This window comes from Trachemys scripta, chromosome 20 (assembly GCF_013100865.1).
Source record: "Trachemys scripta elegans isolate TJP31775 chromosome 20, CAS_Tse_1.0, whole genome shotgun sequence".
NCBI lineage: Eukaryota > Metazoa > Chordata > Testudines > Emydidae > Trachemys > Trachemys scripta.
In genome coordinates this window covers 8,445,457-8,464,807 of record NC_048317.1, presented here as the reverse complement: position 1 = coordinate 8,464,807, position 19,351 = coordinate 8,445,457, and the positions used below count along the sequence as shown (strand labels likewise).

The 19,351-nt window shown below is 45.5% G+C and overlaps 1 protein-coding gene across 1 annotated transcript in view; it reads right to left on the bottom strand.

Moving 5' to 3' along the window:
* Positions 1–6,262, bottom strand: part of GRHL3 (grainyhead like transcription factor 3) — a 45,121-nt gene extending 38,859 nt beyond the window's left edge. The window contains exon 1 of the mRNA XM_034754042.1: positions 6,190–6,262. Within this exon, the coding sequence (XP_034609933.1) occupies positions 6,190–6,206 (17 nt within the window). The 5' untranslated portion in view covers positions 6,207–6,262. The remainder of the gene's footprint in view (positions 1–6,189) is intronic.
* Between the last annotated feature and the right edge of the window lie 13,089 nt (positions 6,263–19,351).

Here is a 19,351-nt window from a genome sequence, read left to right as displayed (position 1 = left end):
CCAACTAATCAGTGGCAGACCTGGGGCTAGAACCCAGGAGTCCTGATTCCTACTCCTACCAGACATTTCCTCCTTTTCTCGCATGAGAGGAGCTATATAGAGCGATTCCATAGCCTAGTGACAGAGCTGCGGGCACATCTTACTTGCTAACACTATTACTGAGGTCACCATACAAAGTACCAGCAACAAGCCATCAAATTACCAACTACCTGATCCGAGTCAACACAACAAAACTACGCGTGTTCTTTAAATCCCTTTAGAAAAGATCTAATCTGAGTCCACCAAACAAGCTCTCTGGTTCGTTAACATTTCTGCCAAATACCCGTGTCTCGTTTTATTTATTTATTTAATTATAACATCTTACTATTTGATACTAAACACCACCTCATCACATGCGCTAAGGACATTTTCTTGTATACAGTAATTGCTAGAAGATATTTCATAAATAATTCTATTTTAAAAAGAACCCTACAAATCCATAGAATTGAGATGAAATAGGACAGGACATTAAACCAAGGAAATAGCTCACAGTTAAGGAGCTTTCCAAAAGTGACCAGTGATTTTGTGTGCCTGTTTTTCAGGGCCCAAACTGATGTTTGTAAGAACCTGATTTTCAGAAGGGGCTGAGCACTCATCCTTTGAAAATAAGGTTCCTTTAAGATGCCTCTAATTGGACACCCAAGATCAGTAGGCACTTTTGAAAATCTGGGTTTAAACCTCTGCTGACTGTCTCTCTCTTAATCATATTCATTATAGACAGATAAATATACAACCCTGAAGGATGGATTGAGAGACAGAGAGATCCTCATGTTAATATACACACACATTCTATATTAATGATGAGGGGGCTGGAGCACATGACTTATGAGGAGAGGCTAAGGGAACTGGATTGTTTAGTCTGCAGAAGAGAAGAATGGGTGGGATTTGATAGCTGCTTTCAACTACCTGAAAGGGGGTTCCAAAGAGGATGGATCTAGACTGTTCTCAGTGGTGGCAGATGACAGAACAAGGAGTAATGGTCTCAAGTTGCAGTGGGGGAGGTTTAGGTTGGATATTAGGAAAAAAATTTCACTAGGAGGGTGGTGAAGCACTGGAATGGGTTACCTAGGGAGGTGGTGGAATCTCCTTCCTTAGAGGTTTTTAAGGTCAGGCTTGACAAAGCCCTGACTGGCATGGTTTAGTTGGGAATTGGTCCTGCTTTGAGCAGGGGGTTGGACTAGATGACCTCCTGAGGTCCCTTCCAACCCTGATATTCAATGATTCTATGATTACCAACTCCAAGCATTCAAAAATCGCAACAATCCTCCCAAATCACAAGATTGGCTTAAAAATCAGGAGATTTAAAAAATATAGAGTTCTGAGTGGTTTTTATGGGCACTCTCATTTTGGAACATTTAGGCATCACATTCTCAAACTTATCTCTGCAACCAAGAGGGCTAGATGCTTACTTCTTTTTTAAATGAAAACTGAAATTCTCACATATTCACCTGACTCCAGGAACTGGGACTTTAAGGGGGAAAAAACCCCACCAAATATATTCTCACAATAATAATCATGAGAATTGGCACAAGTGGATTCACAATCTTTCACACAAAAGTGAATGTTTTTGACAGCTCTTCAGATGACCTGAGTTTAATCCAGTAATTAATTAATTAATTATATTGTGATAGCTGACTGAGATCAAGGCCCCATTCTGTTCTAACCAGGTTCCTATTCCACCCTCATCACCATAGCATTCAAGGGCTTTGAGTGACATGACCAGCTCCTGAAGTCAGGTGAATTTGTGAGAATCTCAGCTTTCATTTTAAAGAAGTACAGTACTAAGAATAGCAAAGGCACAGAGAGGCTAAGTGACTTGTCCAGGGTCACACAGGAAGTCAGTGGCAGAGCTGGAACTTGAATCCAGGTGTGTCTGTCTGTCTGTCTCTCTCTCTCTCACACACACACACTACAATTACCCATGTATCTTTCTTTTTCCTCCTTCCTCCCCTTCCTGTTTTTATTTCCTCTCTGGACGCCAGCTTTCCTCTCTTTCCTGTATTTCCCTTTCCTTCCTCCACCTTCAATTCTCTCCCCAACCCCTCTCTTTTTTCTCCTCATAAGTAAATTACACGTTGGCCTGGCTTGGGCTACCATCATCCCTTCCTGAATGGCCTTTTCCAGAAGCCCAACTGGTAGCTGGTAAGGTTTCCCAAAGTGGCCCGTACACGCTGGGACACAAGGATCTCCTGTGAGCAGGTCTCCCCCATGCTGGGAAAATCTTTCTTCATTTAATCAACGAATGTCATGATATTTTTCAAATAATGTATCTGTCGAACGAATATGATTCACCCAGTTCTAGGTGTAACACAATTCAACCATCCGTTTCCTGGAGACAGGGCATCATGACATCAAAGACAGAACAAGGACAACGAACAAGAGCTTGGCCACTAACAGTATGTCGACCAGTGTCATCTCATTGTTTCCTTGTGCTCTCCGCCTGTCTGTATCCCCCTGTACTGAGATTGTATAAGGGACTGTCTGTTTGCTCCGTGTTTGCAGTGGTGTCCTGATCCATAATTAGAACTCGTAGGCACGAGCATGATACAAATAAATAACAATAATAATCATAAACAATGGAGCTTAACCTCTGAGCCCATTGAGAATCATGCATTTTTGGAGATGGGATTTAGTCTGAATTTGATCACTAGCTAATTAAGTCAAATTGGGGAATATTTTTTCAATTGTGTACCATGAGCATAATTGTCCTTGAGTGTTAAGTCTATGAGGACTTGGGGCTGTGATCCTGAATGAGCACCATGCAAATCAACAGAACTTAAGCACGTGCTTAAGTGCTATGTTGAATCGGGTCCAAGCGCAGAATATACATTTTAGTGCTTTTTGGATGATCGTTTTGATGATGATCAAAATTCCAAAGAGTGGCTCTCACAATACAGAACCGGATCCTCAGCTGGTGGAAAGAGTCTTAGCTCTGTTGACTACGCTGGAGCTATGCTGATTTATGCCAGCTGGGAGCCAGATCCACAATCTATAAAGAGAGATACTGTAGAAACGTTGATTGAACATTGCTCTGACTCTAGGGTTTACTCGGAATGGTTCTAGTTCCTTTACCGTGCATTGTGTTGCAGTTATTTGGGTTTTTAATTTACAAATCTCTCGCTACATAATTTTATAAAACCAAAACCCATGGTTTGCTTGAAAATATACGTTGCTGCCGGTACGGTTAGCCCTTCTCTGCTTTACAGCCAGGTTTTAATAAAGGGCTTTAACTTTTCATTCACCAGGAGCATAACTCAAGTTTTAATAACACACCTTGTGCATGACAAAAATTTGCTTCTGGCGATCATGGTTTCGACCACAAAACCACAGCTGGGAGTAGCTCTTGGTTAACTCTTTCAAAACCACATGCTGCAGCGGTGCCGTGTTATACACCTGCTCAACAGAGACGGCTGGGTACGTTAAAATGTTCTTATTTATATCATATGTGAAAAGACTCATCTCCCTTGCAAACTGGCCCCTTTTCCAGCCCTTCTTTGTGCTGAAAATTGCTATGGAGGAAGAGGGGGTCCTTGTCATTTTGGGCCAGATCTTCAACTGGTGCATAGCTCCACTGGGAGTTTTTCACCTTCCTCTGCAGCATGGGGCACAGGTCACTAGTGTAATGGTGGATTCTCGGGAACTTGACAACTTTAAATCATGATTTGAGGATGTCAATAACTCAGCCAGAGGTGAGGGGTCCCTTACAGGAGTGGGTGGGTGAGGTTCTGTGGCCTGCGATGTGCAGGAGGTTAAGACTAGACGATCATGATGGTCCCTTATGGCCTTAGAGTCTATGAGTCAATACAGCTGTGCTGATTTACACCAGCTCAGGATGTGGCCCTTCCTCTCTGTGTCTTTGAAAAGTGTGTCACAGGCATGTGGTGATGGGGAGAGGATGCACACCGGAAAGGACCACGTGAAAGAGCTTGAGTCGTGCTAGCTGGACTCACCACTATCCTCTTCGGAACCGGGCTGCCACCCTCTAAGTGCTTGGTCCTGAGATGCCAAGAGCCCTCCTCTTCCCTTGACCTCCATGGAGTTACACCATGGATGAATGTGGCCCAGTGGGATTAACCCATCGTTAAGAAGTTCACCCTCTATAGCAAATCTTCCACAGGTTCCTCTCATTCAGTGACCCAGCTTTCTCCTATCTCTGTGGCGAAGCCAGAAGCCAAAGGCTGCACTCGATGTCTGAGAATGTTTCATGGATGACTTTGATGTCACACTGTTCTAGGGTTACCAGACAGCAACAGGGGAAAAATAGAACAGGGGGTGGGGGGTAATAGGTGCCTATATAAGAAAAAGTCCCAAAAAACAGGACTGTCCCTTTAAAAACGGGACATCTGGTCACCCTACGCTGTTCCCATCTCCCTTATCTCCCCCTGCATGGCCCCAGGGGTATTTTCAGATCCAGGTACTCCAGGCCCATTGTCCTCTTAAACTGTTTCTCTCTGGAGTCTCCTGCAATTATTGGCTCCCCCTGCCCACATGCAGTGCACGACAGGGCATCAGCACACTGGGGCTTGAAATGTAGCTTCCAACTGCCTGAGCTCTTGAGCCAAACTTTGTGGTATCTGTGGGCTAATAAGTGAAGCTGAAGTCTCCCAAGGTCTGGAAAACTATTCACAAGCTTACGCAGTAGGAAAGTTTTCAGTTCACATGGATTCAGTTAGCGGCCTGGGGCCTTTTACCTGATCTGCAGGCAACTAGACAAAGCAACAAACAAGAGCTGGAGACCAGATAGCAACCTCCGCATTTTTATCAATCACAAAGGAGATGCAGCTCTCACCAATTCCCTTTGTTTCATCTGAAGGACATGGGGAGGGGGGTTAACAGTCCGTTAGTAAGAGAGGGGTCAAGCAACCATGTAATTCGCTAGGTAACATAATCCCACTGCTCCATAATCAGTAGAAAAATCTAATAAATCTAATTGTGTGTGTGTGTGTGTGTGTGTTTGTGTGTGTGTACACGCACACACACAAAATATAGTATTTAGGGAACAAGCCATATGACATAGCGAAATAAAAATCAAAACAACTTTAAACTACCCAAAGAGTTCAAAAGGGGAAAAATTAAGACACTTTCTTTACTCAGGCCTGTAGCAATGTGTGTGTGTATATATATATATATATATAATAATAATTAGCACTTCACATCTGCACTGTCCTTTACAAATTAAATTAATTCCCAATACCTCTGGGAGGCAGGTCAATCTCTCTGTGTGTAAAATTATACACATTTTTTAAATGCACATTTCCAAAGCTCCATATATATCTTCTCTATATACATTACATTCTATATACACACACATGCGCACACATACAGAAATATATATATATATATCCTCTTCGACTTCAGTTGGACTATCCATTTGATTAAGGGAAGCAGAATTTGGTCTCCTACTTATCCCATTCCCCTATATCGGTCCTATCTCTACCACATAATTTCATACCAATGGGCCCATTAATTATAAAACTCATCCTTTGCCTACAGTGTCATGGTCCCTTGGCTGTTGGTCCGTGTGCTACCCAAAATGCATATTAACAATACAAAGTATTTTGAATCCCAAACATTTAGGAGTTCAAGTTTTGGAGGAACAGCTACTTGTCTATGAAAAACTGCATTACAATATACTTGTTTGAATACTTTTTTCCTCCCCAAAAATCAAAATAAATGGGTCCACATCCATGTCTAAGGCCTTGATAAAATCTATTTATTTAAAAGAACCCAGAAACTTTTCCAGGACTGATTATTGATTTATTTGGGGAACCTTCTAATTAAAAAATACTCCATCAATTGTACCATAGGTTGGATTTTTTTTGTTTCAGGGCAAGGGAGAGGAATTTCTGAGGTGAATCCTTGTATGTCAAATTTCAGTCTAGGAGGAAAATTTAATATCACAATTTTAAAGAGAGGTTTGCTTTTTTTTTTTTTTTTAAATGGAACTGATTCGTAACAAGCGCAGCACTGGGTTACTGTAGAATAGAAAGACAAAAGCCCCGTTTCACTTTTTTAGCTTCATTTGTAAATAGCTAGATAGGCAGATTAAACCTGTGGAGTCTAAGTCATTCACACCAGAAGTACTTAAATCCTGCCTCAGCTGAAATACTTATGGGATTAGTTAAATTAAATAAAAAATGATCTACTTACTCAAGTTCATTAGACATGTTTCCCTGGGTTTCCAAATCTTTGCAGACAGCAAATTCTGATGACTTCTCTCCTCTAGTACCTGCTAACTACAGACATGGCCTGTGAAGTGAAGTGTTTGATTTATGTTGAGGTTTTTGTGTACAGGTATTTTGCTGACAGGTAGGTTCCCCAGAGTTCAGCCACTGATTGGCTGATGAGACAGGTGCCATGGGACAGGTACACCTTAAACAGGTGCAGCTGTTAACCCTTTGTGTGCTGAACCAAGTAGAAATGTGGAGGAGGAATCTACCTGTTTCTAAAGAGGAGGGGGGAAGGAAGGAGGAAAAACCCTCCAGGGAAAAGGTATGACAAAAGTAGGAGTGGATTCATTTATTCATTTATGTGATAATTAGTTTCACACTCATGTTCAGTATCGGGAATGCATTTCATACGCTGCAGAGCCAAACCAGAGCATCTGTCTTTCTCATGAAGCCAGAGCCTGATTTGCTCTTTGCTGTGTCTATTTAGAAGCACTAAGATACACACACACACACACACATTAAATTAAGCTTCATATTTTCCTGTCAATTTTTGAAAGACACAATCATTTTACTTACACATTAACCCTGGGCTCCCCTTTCCTCGCCTCCTCTAGTCGTCCTTCCCATAAGGTCACTGGTGTTTTTTTCCTCTTGAATGAACCTCTTTTAAAAATGTTACTTTACTAGGTGTCAGCACCCCTCTACAGCACATGGCCTCCAACATCAGAACACACCGGATCAGGGGATCTTTCCATTGGCTTTGCTGGGCCCGCTAGGGAACAAGAGTTCTGGAATAACCTTTCCACATACGGTTCATGCATTGCTGTCCTGTTTTCTGAACTAATAACGACAGCACTGCTCCAGCACACACACAGGAAGGCAAAGGGTAGCCCAGGCATAATGCCGCTTTACCACAGGGCTTCCCTGACAATAGCTCTGTAGCAATTTGGTTGTAAATAGCCAAAAGGTTTATGCAATAAAAGAAAACTCATTGAGGATTTGAACGCTCCCATTCTCGCCGGATAGTTTCTGTCATCCGTGTTGCAAGGAGCAGGCAAAGGATGGGCTCAGTGTGTGACTCATGTTGGCTGGGCATGGAAGGCAGGCGAGGATTCCAGGAGACGTGTTGGTGCAAGCCTGAAAAAGAAAAAGAAAGAAGGAAAAAAAGTTTCACGTCTCCCTTTCTCACTCCATCCTGCCTGTTTATCGGCCCGCATCAGCAGGTGAATAAAACAAGGGAGCAAGATTGGTTGCCATACCCCAGTGTGTGTGTGGGGGGTGGGGATGGGGCTCCAGGTTCCCACTAGGTGCAGAGGACAATACCTGGTCTGACCCTTGCTCAACTTGGCCTTGGCTGTGCGGGGACTTTCAGGACCCAGGCCTGTGCAAGCCATTATCTATTGTCTTCCATTCCATTGTAAAAGCTCCTACCGGCCTCAGACCTTGAATGTGAATGAAGTGGGGGGGGGGGGCAGCCTTGTGAATGAAAGATGGGGGAGCCTCGAGCGCCAGCTGGAAGAGTAGGTTTGTGGGTTGATCAGTGCTGAGGTCCTGGGCGGTTTTCCTTCATCCAGACCTGCTTAAAGCCAGCAATGGTGCAATTCACATGCCAAACCAGACTGGGGTGCGGTGGGGTTTCTCAGCTCACGGGAAGTCCCAAGAGCAGCACCAACTCATCAGAGGATTTGTCGAGGTCTTTCTGGCTTGCTAGAGAGAAGGACCCATTAGGTGCTGGAGTTGAAGCAGCAGCAGTGGCAGTGAGAGAGAGAACAGACACTGCTAAGGGAATTGGCTGGAGATCTGGCTGCAGATGGCAGCCTCTGACCAGAGCTTTCTGCCAAACGACTGGCCAGGTACAGAGAAAGAGTGCAGAGGAAGTTGGGAATGTGGAGTGGGGCCACTTGTTTGTCAGGGGAATGGGCTCCACGTAGGTTATACCCGCACATGGAGTCCAGGTCCGGGGTTGCTTGCTACCACCCATTGTTTTATTGCCAAGGTGGCATGTAGCCATGAGGCATCGGCCACGACGAGGTAAAGGGTGTCTCTGCAGGAGGTGGCAATGATAGAAACACCGGTGTGGACCCAGGCCACCAAGTTCACCTGACTTACTGATCTTGGAGTCAGGCTTGGAGCGTTGCCTGAGATGCTGGCGTGCAGAACGTGCCCTGGGAACCCTTTGCCTCTTGTTGTCTCTACTCCAGTTCTCTCAGGCTGTCACAGTTCACAGGAGGGGGCCGCAGAAGCTGAGGTAGCCAGTACTACTACTGGGGCTGTCAGACAGACTGACCGAGGTCCTGGCTCAGGCTGGTGGCCGGTAGCAGTGGTGCTACCCGCACTGAGCTGCTCCGCTGCACCAGGCATCCTGCTGAAAGACAGTCAAGTCCCCTCGTGAAACAGAGCAGAGCTGTGATCATCACAACCCAATGCTCCAGCGAGCCCAAACCCTGGGGTCTCAAAGTGGCGGCTTCTTTGTCTCATTTTTATTACTTTTGGCCTTTAGCGATCGCTTTTCCCGTAACTTTCTTGTAATTAAAATAGACCCTGACTTTTTCCAGCCTGTAGCCTAGGGCAGTGGGCTACAGAGAGGAGACCTCGCCAGCTACAGAACACGCACACAGACCACTTCATCTGCACGTGCACTCACATACACATATCACACGCACATGCATGAATACATACAGGCATGCAGACCTACACATGTACACAGAGACACACACATACACAGTGTGCATGGCCACAGCTTGTGCAATTAAATTGGCACCTCTGCAAGCAGCACTGGGGCGTCCTCCTAGCCTACGCAGTATTTGCATCTAGGTGAAGGTCACAGAAAAAGCCAACACCTTTGTGCTGGCATATTTGGTAGCTTGGGGTGCCCAGCAACCCCCACCTTTATGTGCAAATGTCAGTTTGTGCACGTGGTGAAAGCTGAACTTACAGGTGCTGCCAATGCATTTGTAGAGGCCTGTTGAAAATGTGGCTCAGTGTGTTTGACTCTTCTTCCTTCACATCACAGATGTTCCTCATAATATGATGTTACTCTCTGCACCTTTCATGCCTTTAATCCAAGGCTGTCAGCATGCTTCACAAACACTCAACCAATGCTCACAACCCCCATTGAGACAGGGAAGCATTATCATACCCATTGGACAGATGCGGAAACTGAGGCACAGCGTGGTTACGCTTACACAGCAAGTAAGTGGCAGAGCTGGGAATAGAACCCAGAACTCCTGATATTAAGCACTGCCCCCTTTTCTAACTGCTTGATCCCCAGAATTAGTGTATATATTAGAAAAGAGGAAGAGTTTATATGTAATGAGACCTACCTAGCTCTTAGATAAAACTTTGCATCAGTAGATCTCAAAGTGCCTTACAAAGCAGGTCAGTATCATTATCTCCATTTTACAGGTAGGGAAACTGAGAGGTGACATGACTTGCCCACGGTCGCCCACCACAAAGCGAGGACTAGAACCAAGCTCTTCTGAAGCCCAGTCCAGAGCGCTAGACACTAGGCTGCACTATCTATAGACGGGGAGTGCAGTCAGCACTGTGCTACTCCAAGACACACTCTAGCTGCTGACAGAGGTGAGACCACCCCACCCCACCTTTTTCATGATTTTGGGCACCATGCCCTATTTGTGCTAATGTATGTTTTAAGGCAACCAGAGGCCTCCAGGCCTGGGCGCCTAGACTATGATTTCAGTATTTTTAATTATTATTTTCTCTCTTTTTTTCATTCACACTCCACCCTCCAGGAGTATCGGGCAGCAGGGTGGGTTAGAAGAGAGAGACCAAGAGACACATTCCCTATGCACACAGCCCTCCCACTTCCCCTTCCACTCCCCTACTAAATATACCTTGGAACAAAAGCCCTTTATGATACTCTAAAAATAAAGCATGCAGCACAGTCAAGATAAACTGCAGAACTTTCCATTTCCAGATTTCCAAGAGCTCTGAAGTTAGAAGGTGAGATTTTGCCTGCAGTTGCGTCCCCTCTAAGATAAGGGGGTTGCACTTGGGTTTGTCCCACTCAGTCCACCAGAACCCTCTTGGGTCGGATTCTGGTCTCGCGCCTCGCCGATGGAAGCCAGGAATCACTCCACTGAAGTCAGTGGCGATACACTGGGGCAGTGGTGTGAAAGAGATCAGAATCGGGCTTCTGGGGCCTGCTCACGTACGATGTAATTGGAAAGCTGTCTGAGAGGCAGCCTGGCCCAGGAGACAGTTCTAGTTCTCTCTCTGTGCAGCTTCTGTTTCCCCGCCCACTTCTTGTCTACACAGATTGTCCCCCGCAGTGACACGAACACTGGATTTCTGCACATGGACCCTTGTATCGCCCCAAGTTGGTTAGAGGAATTAATTTAAAATAATTGCACCAGATGCATTAATATGCTAGTATTATCTTTCTAATAAGGCTTCTAAAGACCAACCCAACTTTGGACACTGTCATAAATGCCCTTCTCCCAACCTAGCCCTCTCCTCTTGCTAAACTGATTGGGATTATTTTAAAATGGCTTCACACTGTTCTACCTGGGTGGGGGCACTCTGCACATGTCACCTCTCCAACGGATGGGGAGATTCTTCTTGAATGAGCTAAGGGGGTAGCGGGGGGGACACCATATTATCTTTCCGTCTGCAGGACAGAAGGCATTTCCTAAGGAAAGCTGTCAATTATCCATTGCAGTAGCTCTGTGACATGCCTGCACTTTCAGCTGCACTTGGCCAAAGGTTATTAAAACACTCCAACAATTAATAAAGTGAACGAGGAAGTAGCCTGAACTAGGTTGGAGCCGGTTGTCCTACGCCAAGCTGAGGGCTGGCTGCTTCAGCTGCTTTCCCCGCACTCAAATGGCTTTTGATATAAGCCACAGCACCAGAAATCTTTGGGCCCAAACCAGATGTCCCGGTGTGGGTAAAACTCCCACTGGTTCGTTCGGGAACTTTGCATGAAGGACAAGTGAAATCTGAGCATGGACTATCATAGATTGTAAGGAGGCAACGACTGTCTTTTGATTCTGTGATTGTACAGCACCTAACACAATGGGGTCCTGCTCCAGGACTAGGTGGCGAGCACTACTGCAATACCAATAATAATATCGTTGGTGGTAGAGCCAGTCAGTGGGACCTGTAACACACACTCACCAAGGGGTTACACTCCCGCAATACAAATAATTGCACACGCTACAAACATACAAATACATCATCATCAGGAGGAGTTCAGCATTTGGCCCTCTGATTTTCAAAGTTCCTTCCTTCTCTCCCCCTTCCTTCTCTCTTTCCAAATGACCCTTTGCCACTGGTTGTTTTTCAGTTACTCAGACATTCCTAACAGCAGGATACCCAGGAGGTAAGCTGGGTCTGCCAGACCCTAGCATCAACAAACAAGGTGACCCTCTCCTCGAGTGGCTTTTTAATAGAGACGGGGCCCTGTTTGTTATTATCTGTTGTAGCCTGGGGGGTTGTAGGAAAATTCCTGTTGCTTTCAGCTAGTTTTACCAGTTTTTACATGGTAACAGATTTGAGTTGTAAACAACTGACCCAACCGTCTCGGGGCAGCCACTTTCAGCTTAAATAAACAAACAAACGTGACCCCCCTTTGCTCTCCCCCAGAATTGCCAGCTTTAGTTTAAGGCATCAGCCTCAATCATTATCAGTTATAAAGCATCCTTAGCGCTGGGGAAAGGTGTCCGGTGGACAGCCCTGGAGACCAAAGTCCTATTTATCCACAACAGCATGGACAAAGTCCCTTGTACCTCCTGACCTGGAGGGACCACTGAAAAAGCTCTCAGTTTCTCCATGCCCATCCGATTCTTAGCCTCTGACCCATGCCATCTAGACCATTTAAGAGCTGGCAATCATGCCAACCATTTACCCGGCTCAACCTCAGCCAGAAGGCAGATCTCAACTAAAGCAAACCCCCCAGCGGAGCCCAGGTCCCAGGCTGGGGAGGAATGAGTTGGCTTGAGGCCTAGTGGAGAAGCTCTAGGCTTCGGCCTGGGAGGTCAACCTAGGCCACAAGGCCCAAACCTCCAGTGAGGTTTCACGACATGTACGTGGAGGGAAGTAGTTTGGAGCCAAAGTTTACTTTGCTCATCGCTGTGTCTGGAAATTGGTCTCAAGCCCCCAAATGAATTTCCGTTAGTCTCCTAGCAGGAGTGTTATCTTGTGCCCATGTAACAGGCTGGTGGGTGTGTTTTAAGGGTCTCTTGATGTACCTGATCCACAGAAGACGAGCTGGTTACAGTCCCAGTGGGTAGGGTTGCGTATCTTTAGCTCAAACTGTAGCAGCTCATGTGTTCAGCTTGGGAGGTCCCCAGTTCAATCCCTCATGTGTCAGCCAAGACAGCAACAGTCACAATCCCACACGCTTACCCCTCCTTTCTCTCCCATCAGCTGGATGTCCTGTGTTTGCAGCTCTAAGCCGAGAGACCATTTTCCTCCTACATATCAAAGTGGAGGTGACGAATTTTCTCCCAGTAGTTATTGAACCACAAGAGGTTGCTGCCAATAGCTGCGTTGGAACAAGGGGCTCAGGAAATAGCCGGGCCTGTTATTTTGTGGTAGCTTGTTCTTGTGCCTGGAAAAGCTTTTGTTTAAAAAAGAAAGGCCATGTCCAAATGTAAAATCCGGCGTTGCTCCTGACTGTCTTCACCACTATCCCATCCCAACCACAGTTTCAAAAGGCCTGATTCGCCCCTTCTGTAACAACTTTGAGTCAATGGAGAGTTGCACCAGGGGTGAATTTGGCCCCACATGGGCAGTGCCTTTGGACTGGCTCGCCATTCATCACTCCGCTGCAGAGATACCGACTCACTGTCCCAGAGCTGCTCGGCCTAGCTCAGTGGGGGGCGGGATAGCTCAGTGGTTTGAGCATTGGCCCAGGGTTGTGAGTTCAATCCTTGAGGGTACCATTTAGGGATCTGGGGCAAAAAATCTGTCTGGGGATTGGTCCTGCTTTAAGCAGGGGGTTGGATTAGATGACCTCCTGAGGTCCCTTCTAACCCTGACATTCGATGATTAAGATGGGCCTCAGCGGCAACGTTTGGGCTCCAGTCTCAACTTTCCCAGAGCGTGGGCGATTTCAGTTCAGACAGTTCCAGAGATGCTGCCGGCTACAACGTTCTGAGATGGATCTGAACTCAGGGGGACTTTTCAGAGCTGGGATTGGATTCAGGCCCATTTCTGATTAGCAAGTCAAAAAAGAAATATTAGAGATGGGGCCACAGAACACATGCGTAGGCCACTCCACATGGTGCCTGCCTTCTGCAAGCTCTTCTACAGCGAGCTGACGCTGCATGATTTAACAAACCTGGTTAGAGAACCCCACATGATGTCCTTATGTGGCAACAGGGTTTCCTTAGCTAGCTGAGAGATGAATTTCGGGCTTGTCTACATTTGCATTTGCAGTGCTGCAGCGAACGGTGCAGCTGTAGCACTTAGTGAAGACATTACCTACACCTACGGGAGAGCTTTTCCCATCAGCGTAAGTACTCCTTCTCCCTGAAAGGCAGTAGCTATGTCAATAGGAGAAGCCCTTCCATCAACACAGCACCGTCTACACCGGGATCAGGTCAGTGTAACTATATCACTGCAGGATGAGAGATGTAGTTATACCAACGTACGTTGGTAGTGTAGACTAAACCTTAAACCAGCAATGTGTTGATGCCATTTAGCATAAACACTTCACACTCCATGGTTTTATCACGCGTCTTGTGACATTTAGTGGTGGTAGCATTTTTGGCTGGGTTTATTTAAGCCCCAACCCCTGTAGTCACAGGATTATGTAAGAATCTGAGCTTCCATTTTTTAAAGTACATTTCTAGCCCTTAGGCTAGAGAAAAGCTGGAAAACACGACCCCCTAAAGGCTCGGAAATCAAGAGAAAAAAAAAAAAAAAAAAAAAAAGACCCCAATTTTAAACAAAAAACAATCTCATGACTTTTAAGCCAATATCGTGATTTTTGAATGCTTGGGGTTGACAATACCGATATCCTTCATTAATCTTCGCATCACTCCTGTGATGTAGTTATAAATAGAGAGAGGGGAACAGGCCAAGATTAGAACTCAGAAGCAGCTGAAGTCCAGTCAGTGCTCCTGCCACTAGATGAGACTGCCTGTCTAAAGGCAAGCATTTGGAGAGGGGTGTGTGTGTGTGTGTGTGTGTGGTGTGTGTGTGTGTGATTTCTCAGAGCACCATTGAAAGGGCAGTTCTGTTAGAGAAAACACCTTAATCCTCATGCAATGCTTTCCAGGGAAAATCTGGCACAGGATGTGAATCAAAGTCTCCTCGCTCTGACTTTCTGTTACCCTATTGTACCAGGTGCAGGCTGTGTGATCATTTGGCTGCAGCGCCAGAGCCAGTCTTTGATATGTGCTATGAAAAGACATGCCCAGAGGAGGCATATTAAGTCCTGTTCTCTGAACAAAGCGGCCAGCTGGGCTGGCAGAACCCCTGGCATGGCAAGAGGCTTGACACCTTTCAGATCCAGATGTTTTCAGAGGGGGAGGAGGACGCTGGATCTGGGATCCTGATTCAGCTCAATGTGAAGTTAGGAGCCCCTTGCAAACACCCCCAGCTGTTAGATCCAGGTGCTGGTTTGGAACCATCTCTAGCTGATGATGTATTCAAATGAAATGAAAAATACAGAGAGGTTGGGAATGAGCAGGAAGAGCAACAGGAGGTGGGAACAGAATTGTGGGAACAGAATCTCATTTCCAAAGGGAAATCATTGAACCTTGCCAGAAGGCCCCACAACTCACAGACACTATGGTCTAACTCAGGGCCGGCTTTATGACCCGCAGGGCCCGATTGGAAGGGGGCCCCGCTCTGGGGGTCTTCGGCGACATTTCGGCAGCAGTGGGGTCCACTCCGGTTTTCCGCAGCACCGAAGGACCCCCCGCCGCCGAAATGCCGCCAAAAACCCCCGGAGCGGGGCCCCCTTACGCATGGGCACGGGGCCCTCTTCGGCGCGGGGCCTGATTCCGGGGAATCAGGTGAATCGACTTAAAGCCGGCCCTGGTCTAACTGAATGAGACTGAACTCAACTGGAAATACATGAAAACATCCAGTGTGGGAGAAGCTGCAGGCACAGAGGTCTGGTTTGCAGCTAGTTCCAGGAGTGTTGGGATTTCCCTTTGACAATCTCTCTGAAACATGCAAATTCTCAGTGAGGCTCCCTCCCCTCCATCCCATTATTGTCATGCTAACGCATGGTCATCAAAGGGAAGAGAGAATATGCAGCTTCCACCATGTCTCTGATTCTGCACCAAGCTCGAAGTGGAATTTTGCAACACTAAAGGTATTATGCCCATCAGTCCCATCAAAAAAGACGGCTCAGGGCTTGGAAAATGGGCTGCAGAGCTTCACAGCTTCTAGTATCCCGCCAAAATGTGAATCAGGGGAGTAGCTACAGAACATTATTGCAGTAGGAAGAGAGCCTGAGACATAAGCCCTTGTATGAGGCCTGGTATGAGGCAGGACCTGCTTAGAGAATTTGGCAAGAACAGGGCTGATATTGCAGAAATACACATTCCTAAGGAGTGCTAGTCACAGAGTGCTCCCGCAAACACATCCCGATATCAAGTGGTACCAGAACATTCCGATATCAAAGATGGTACAAAAACATTCCCCAAGGATAACAGGAATACCCTGACCCCTCCTAAAAGGTAAGGTCGGGATGACCATACGTAATAGAGATGTTTTGATCGAACCAACATGTACAAGATGAAGGGTGATAACTAGCGACATAGGGGGCAGTAACTAACTATGTCAGAGGGGGCAGTACTAACTTGTTTGTATCGGGGTATAAAGATGTATCTCAGAGGGAGTATCTTTGTCTGGCCTAGGGAGGACCAAAAAGTCCTGCCATTCACTGAGCTGGTCCATTGTTATAGGCATACATGTATTCGTGGTCCGGTAGAGTCTGCAGGATACTAGTACCATGCTTTGTCAACAATAAACCTGGCCGGATACCTTCATCCCTTAATGGATCGTGTGGTCATTGGGTGGTTTGCTCGAGGTCATTGGGTGGGTCGCCAGCTGTTCACGCAGGGCTGGGGCGGCACACAGAGGGAACACACACACACACGGCCAAAACATCGATCAACATCTAATCACAGTTACCATCATTTGACGGAATAGTTCAATTATTACATTATGTCACATCAGTAGCAGTAGTGCATATTATGGACTGCTAGTACTGACACTTCATGAAATAATGTAAAACTCAATAAAAATATAAAAAGCAAAAAAAAAAAAATTCCACATGAAATTTCAAAATTCCAACATGAACATTTTCCAAAACCAGGTTTTTTTTCCTCAGAATTTCTATTTTGTGGGAAATTTCAAAAATACCTGTTTTCATTCCAAATCGGAACAAAAACAAATTTCAAAAGGTCCAAATTTCCCATTTAAATGGAAATTCCGAGTTTCCACCAGCTCTCCAATGAGAAGACGTCACAGCTTCTGCCCCCCCAGAACTTACAACGTAATCCAGGCCCAGGCACCACAGAAAACCACCACCACACCTGGCATGGACTGAGCTCCTTGTTGGCAGTGCTAGGCGCAATGCCAAGAACTCAATGGGCCATGGAGACTGAACTTCCCTCTCGTCTCTCCAGGTCTGGGTTGCTAGCAGGTGCAGAGTAGCTTTGAGGGGCACTGAAATTCTGCCGTGCTCCAAGTTCTGAGTGGTTCTAATATTTTGGATAGACAGAGAGAACCAGAGGTCCATTTACTCCACACTCTACCATTGAGAAACTTAACCCTGCTTCCCAGCAGGCACCGATCTATATTTGATGCCAAGTAAATGCCATCCATGCTTTGAATTCATTCAGTCTCCCTTACTCCTGTTACTCCTTTTGACTACCTACTTCACAATCCCTCTGGGATGAAAAATCTTTTCATCTTAAACCTGTCCCCTTACTGCAAGTCACATCAATGCATCATCTCCTCATTTATGGAACCTAAGCAAAAGTCCAAACTCCCATTCCTTTAGGTCGGGTGCCTAAATATCATTGAGGATCTGGACCTTACTGTCCTATATGGGACCTCTTCTAAATTCTCCCTTTTCTCGATTAAGCATGTACAATTCACGAGCCTTCCTCACAAACAAAGCAATCCCGACAGACGAGCCTTGTTGGCGAACAGCCTCTGTAGGGCTTAAACTCTCACTTCTCAGCACAGGTGGCTGGAGAGGAAGCTATCGAAGGTTCAACACAAGGTGCCTGTTATCCCACAGAATGAAAAGCCTAGAGTGTGTTGCAACGTTTAGGTAGCGAGATGCACTAAAAACATCTCGGGTGGCAGTTAGCAAATGCTACCTGCTGGCCCCTAGGGGTGTGGGGATTTTCCCTCCCTGTGGAAAGTGCCTGATACAGCACATGGACTTGATTACAAAACAGGCTGTTCCTTTTAGGTGTGCAAACATGTTGTTTTACATCAAGACCTGCTGTGGGCTTTGTTTTTCCTCTCATGAGAAGCATCCTGTCCTCTTGACCGACACGCCCACAAACGTTATGTAGCACCTATGGGTCAGTCCATGACGGTTAGTAATACATGTTCCCCTGGAAAAAGGCAAATGAAATTAATCTACAAACTGAGCCGCTGTATATGAAGAGGAATGCTGTTAGTCTATGATTATAGCGGTATCCATTCCTATAGTATGGTCAGGTGCATAAGGCACTCAAGCTGGGAGAGAGGAGAGGAGTCTAGTCAATTCCCTGCTCTGTGCCTTAGTTTCCCCCTCATTCTTTGTCCATCTTGTGAATTTCAGTTGCAAGGTCTTTGGGGCAGAGACTCTCTCTCAGTACGTATTAACACAGCTGCCAGAACAATGGGGCTCTGACCTCAGCTGGGCCTCTAACCACGACCATCATGCAAATAATACTATGGAAGTTTTCTAAGACCTTTTTTACAGTGAGTTGTTAGCCACCAATGCAAACCTCTAATGCCCATGTGACATAGCAGCAGTGTGGCTTTTACCTTGGTTTGAAACTAAGTCAAAGTGCACCAACACAAATGGCACTGCATCAGTGTAAACCATGTCTATCCAAGGAGGCTGAACTTGCGCTGGTAGCTAAAATCCCACTATAGACAAAAATAGTAGGGCTGTCAAGTGATTAGAAAAATTCATCGCGCTGATAAACAATAATAGAATATCCTTTATTTAAATATTTATTTAGTTTTCTACATTTTCAAATATATTGATTTAAATTGCAACACAGAATATGAAGTGTACAGCACTCACTTTATATGTATGTTTTATTACAAATATTTGCACTGTAAGGAACAAAACAAATAGTATTTTTCTATTCATCTCCTACAAGTACTGTAGTGCGACCTCTACCGTGAAAGTTGAACTTTACAAATGTAGCATTATGTACAAAAAGAGAACTGCACTCAAAAATAAAACTATGTAAAACTTTAGAGCCTACATGTCCACTCAGTCCAACTTCTTGTTCAGCCAATTGCTCAGACTAACAAGGTTGGTTACAATTTGCAGGAGATAATGCTGCCTGCTTCTTGTTTACAATGTCACCCGAAAGTGAGAACAGATATTCGCATGGCACTGTTGCAGCCGGCGTCGCAAGATATTTATTTGCCAGATGCACTAAAGATTCATATGTCCCTTCATGCTTCAACCACCATTCCAGAGGACACAAGTCCATGCTGATGACGGGTTCTGCTCAATAACAATCCAAAGCAGTGCATACCGACGCATGTTCATTTTCCTCATCTGAGTCAGATGCCACCAGCAGAAGGTTGATTTTCTTTTTTGGTGGTTCGGGTTCTGTAATTTCTGCATCTGAGTGTTGTTCTTCTAAGACTTCTGAAAGCATGCTCCACACCTCGCTCCTCTCAGATTTTGGAAGGCACTTCAGATTCTTAAACCTTGGGTTGAGTGCTGTAGCTATTTTTAGAAATCTCACATTGGTATCTTCTTTGCATTTTGTCAAATCTGCTGTGAAAGTGTTGTTAAAACGAACATGTGCTGGGTCATCATCTGAGACTGCTATCACATGAAATATATGGCAGAATGCGGGTAAAACAGAGCAGGAGACATACAATTCTCCCCCAAGGAGTTCAGTCACAAATTTAATTAACACATTATTTTTTTAAACGAGCATCATCAGCATGGAAGCATG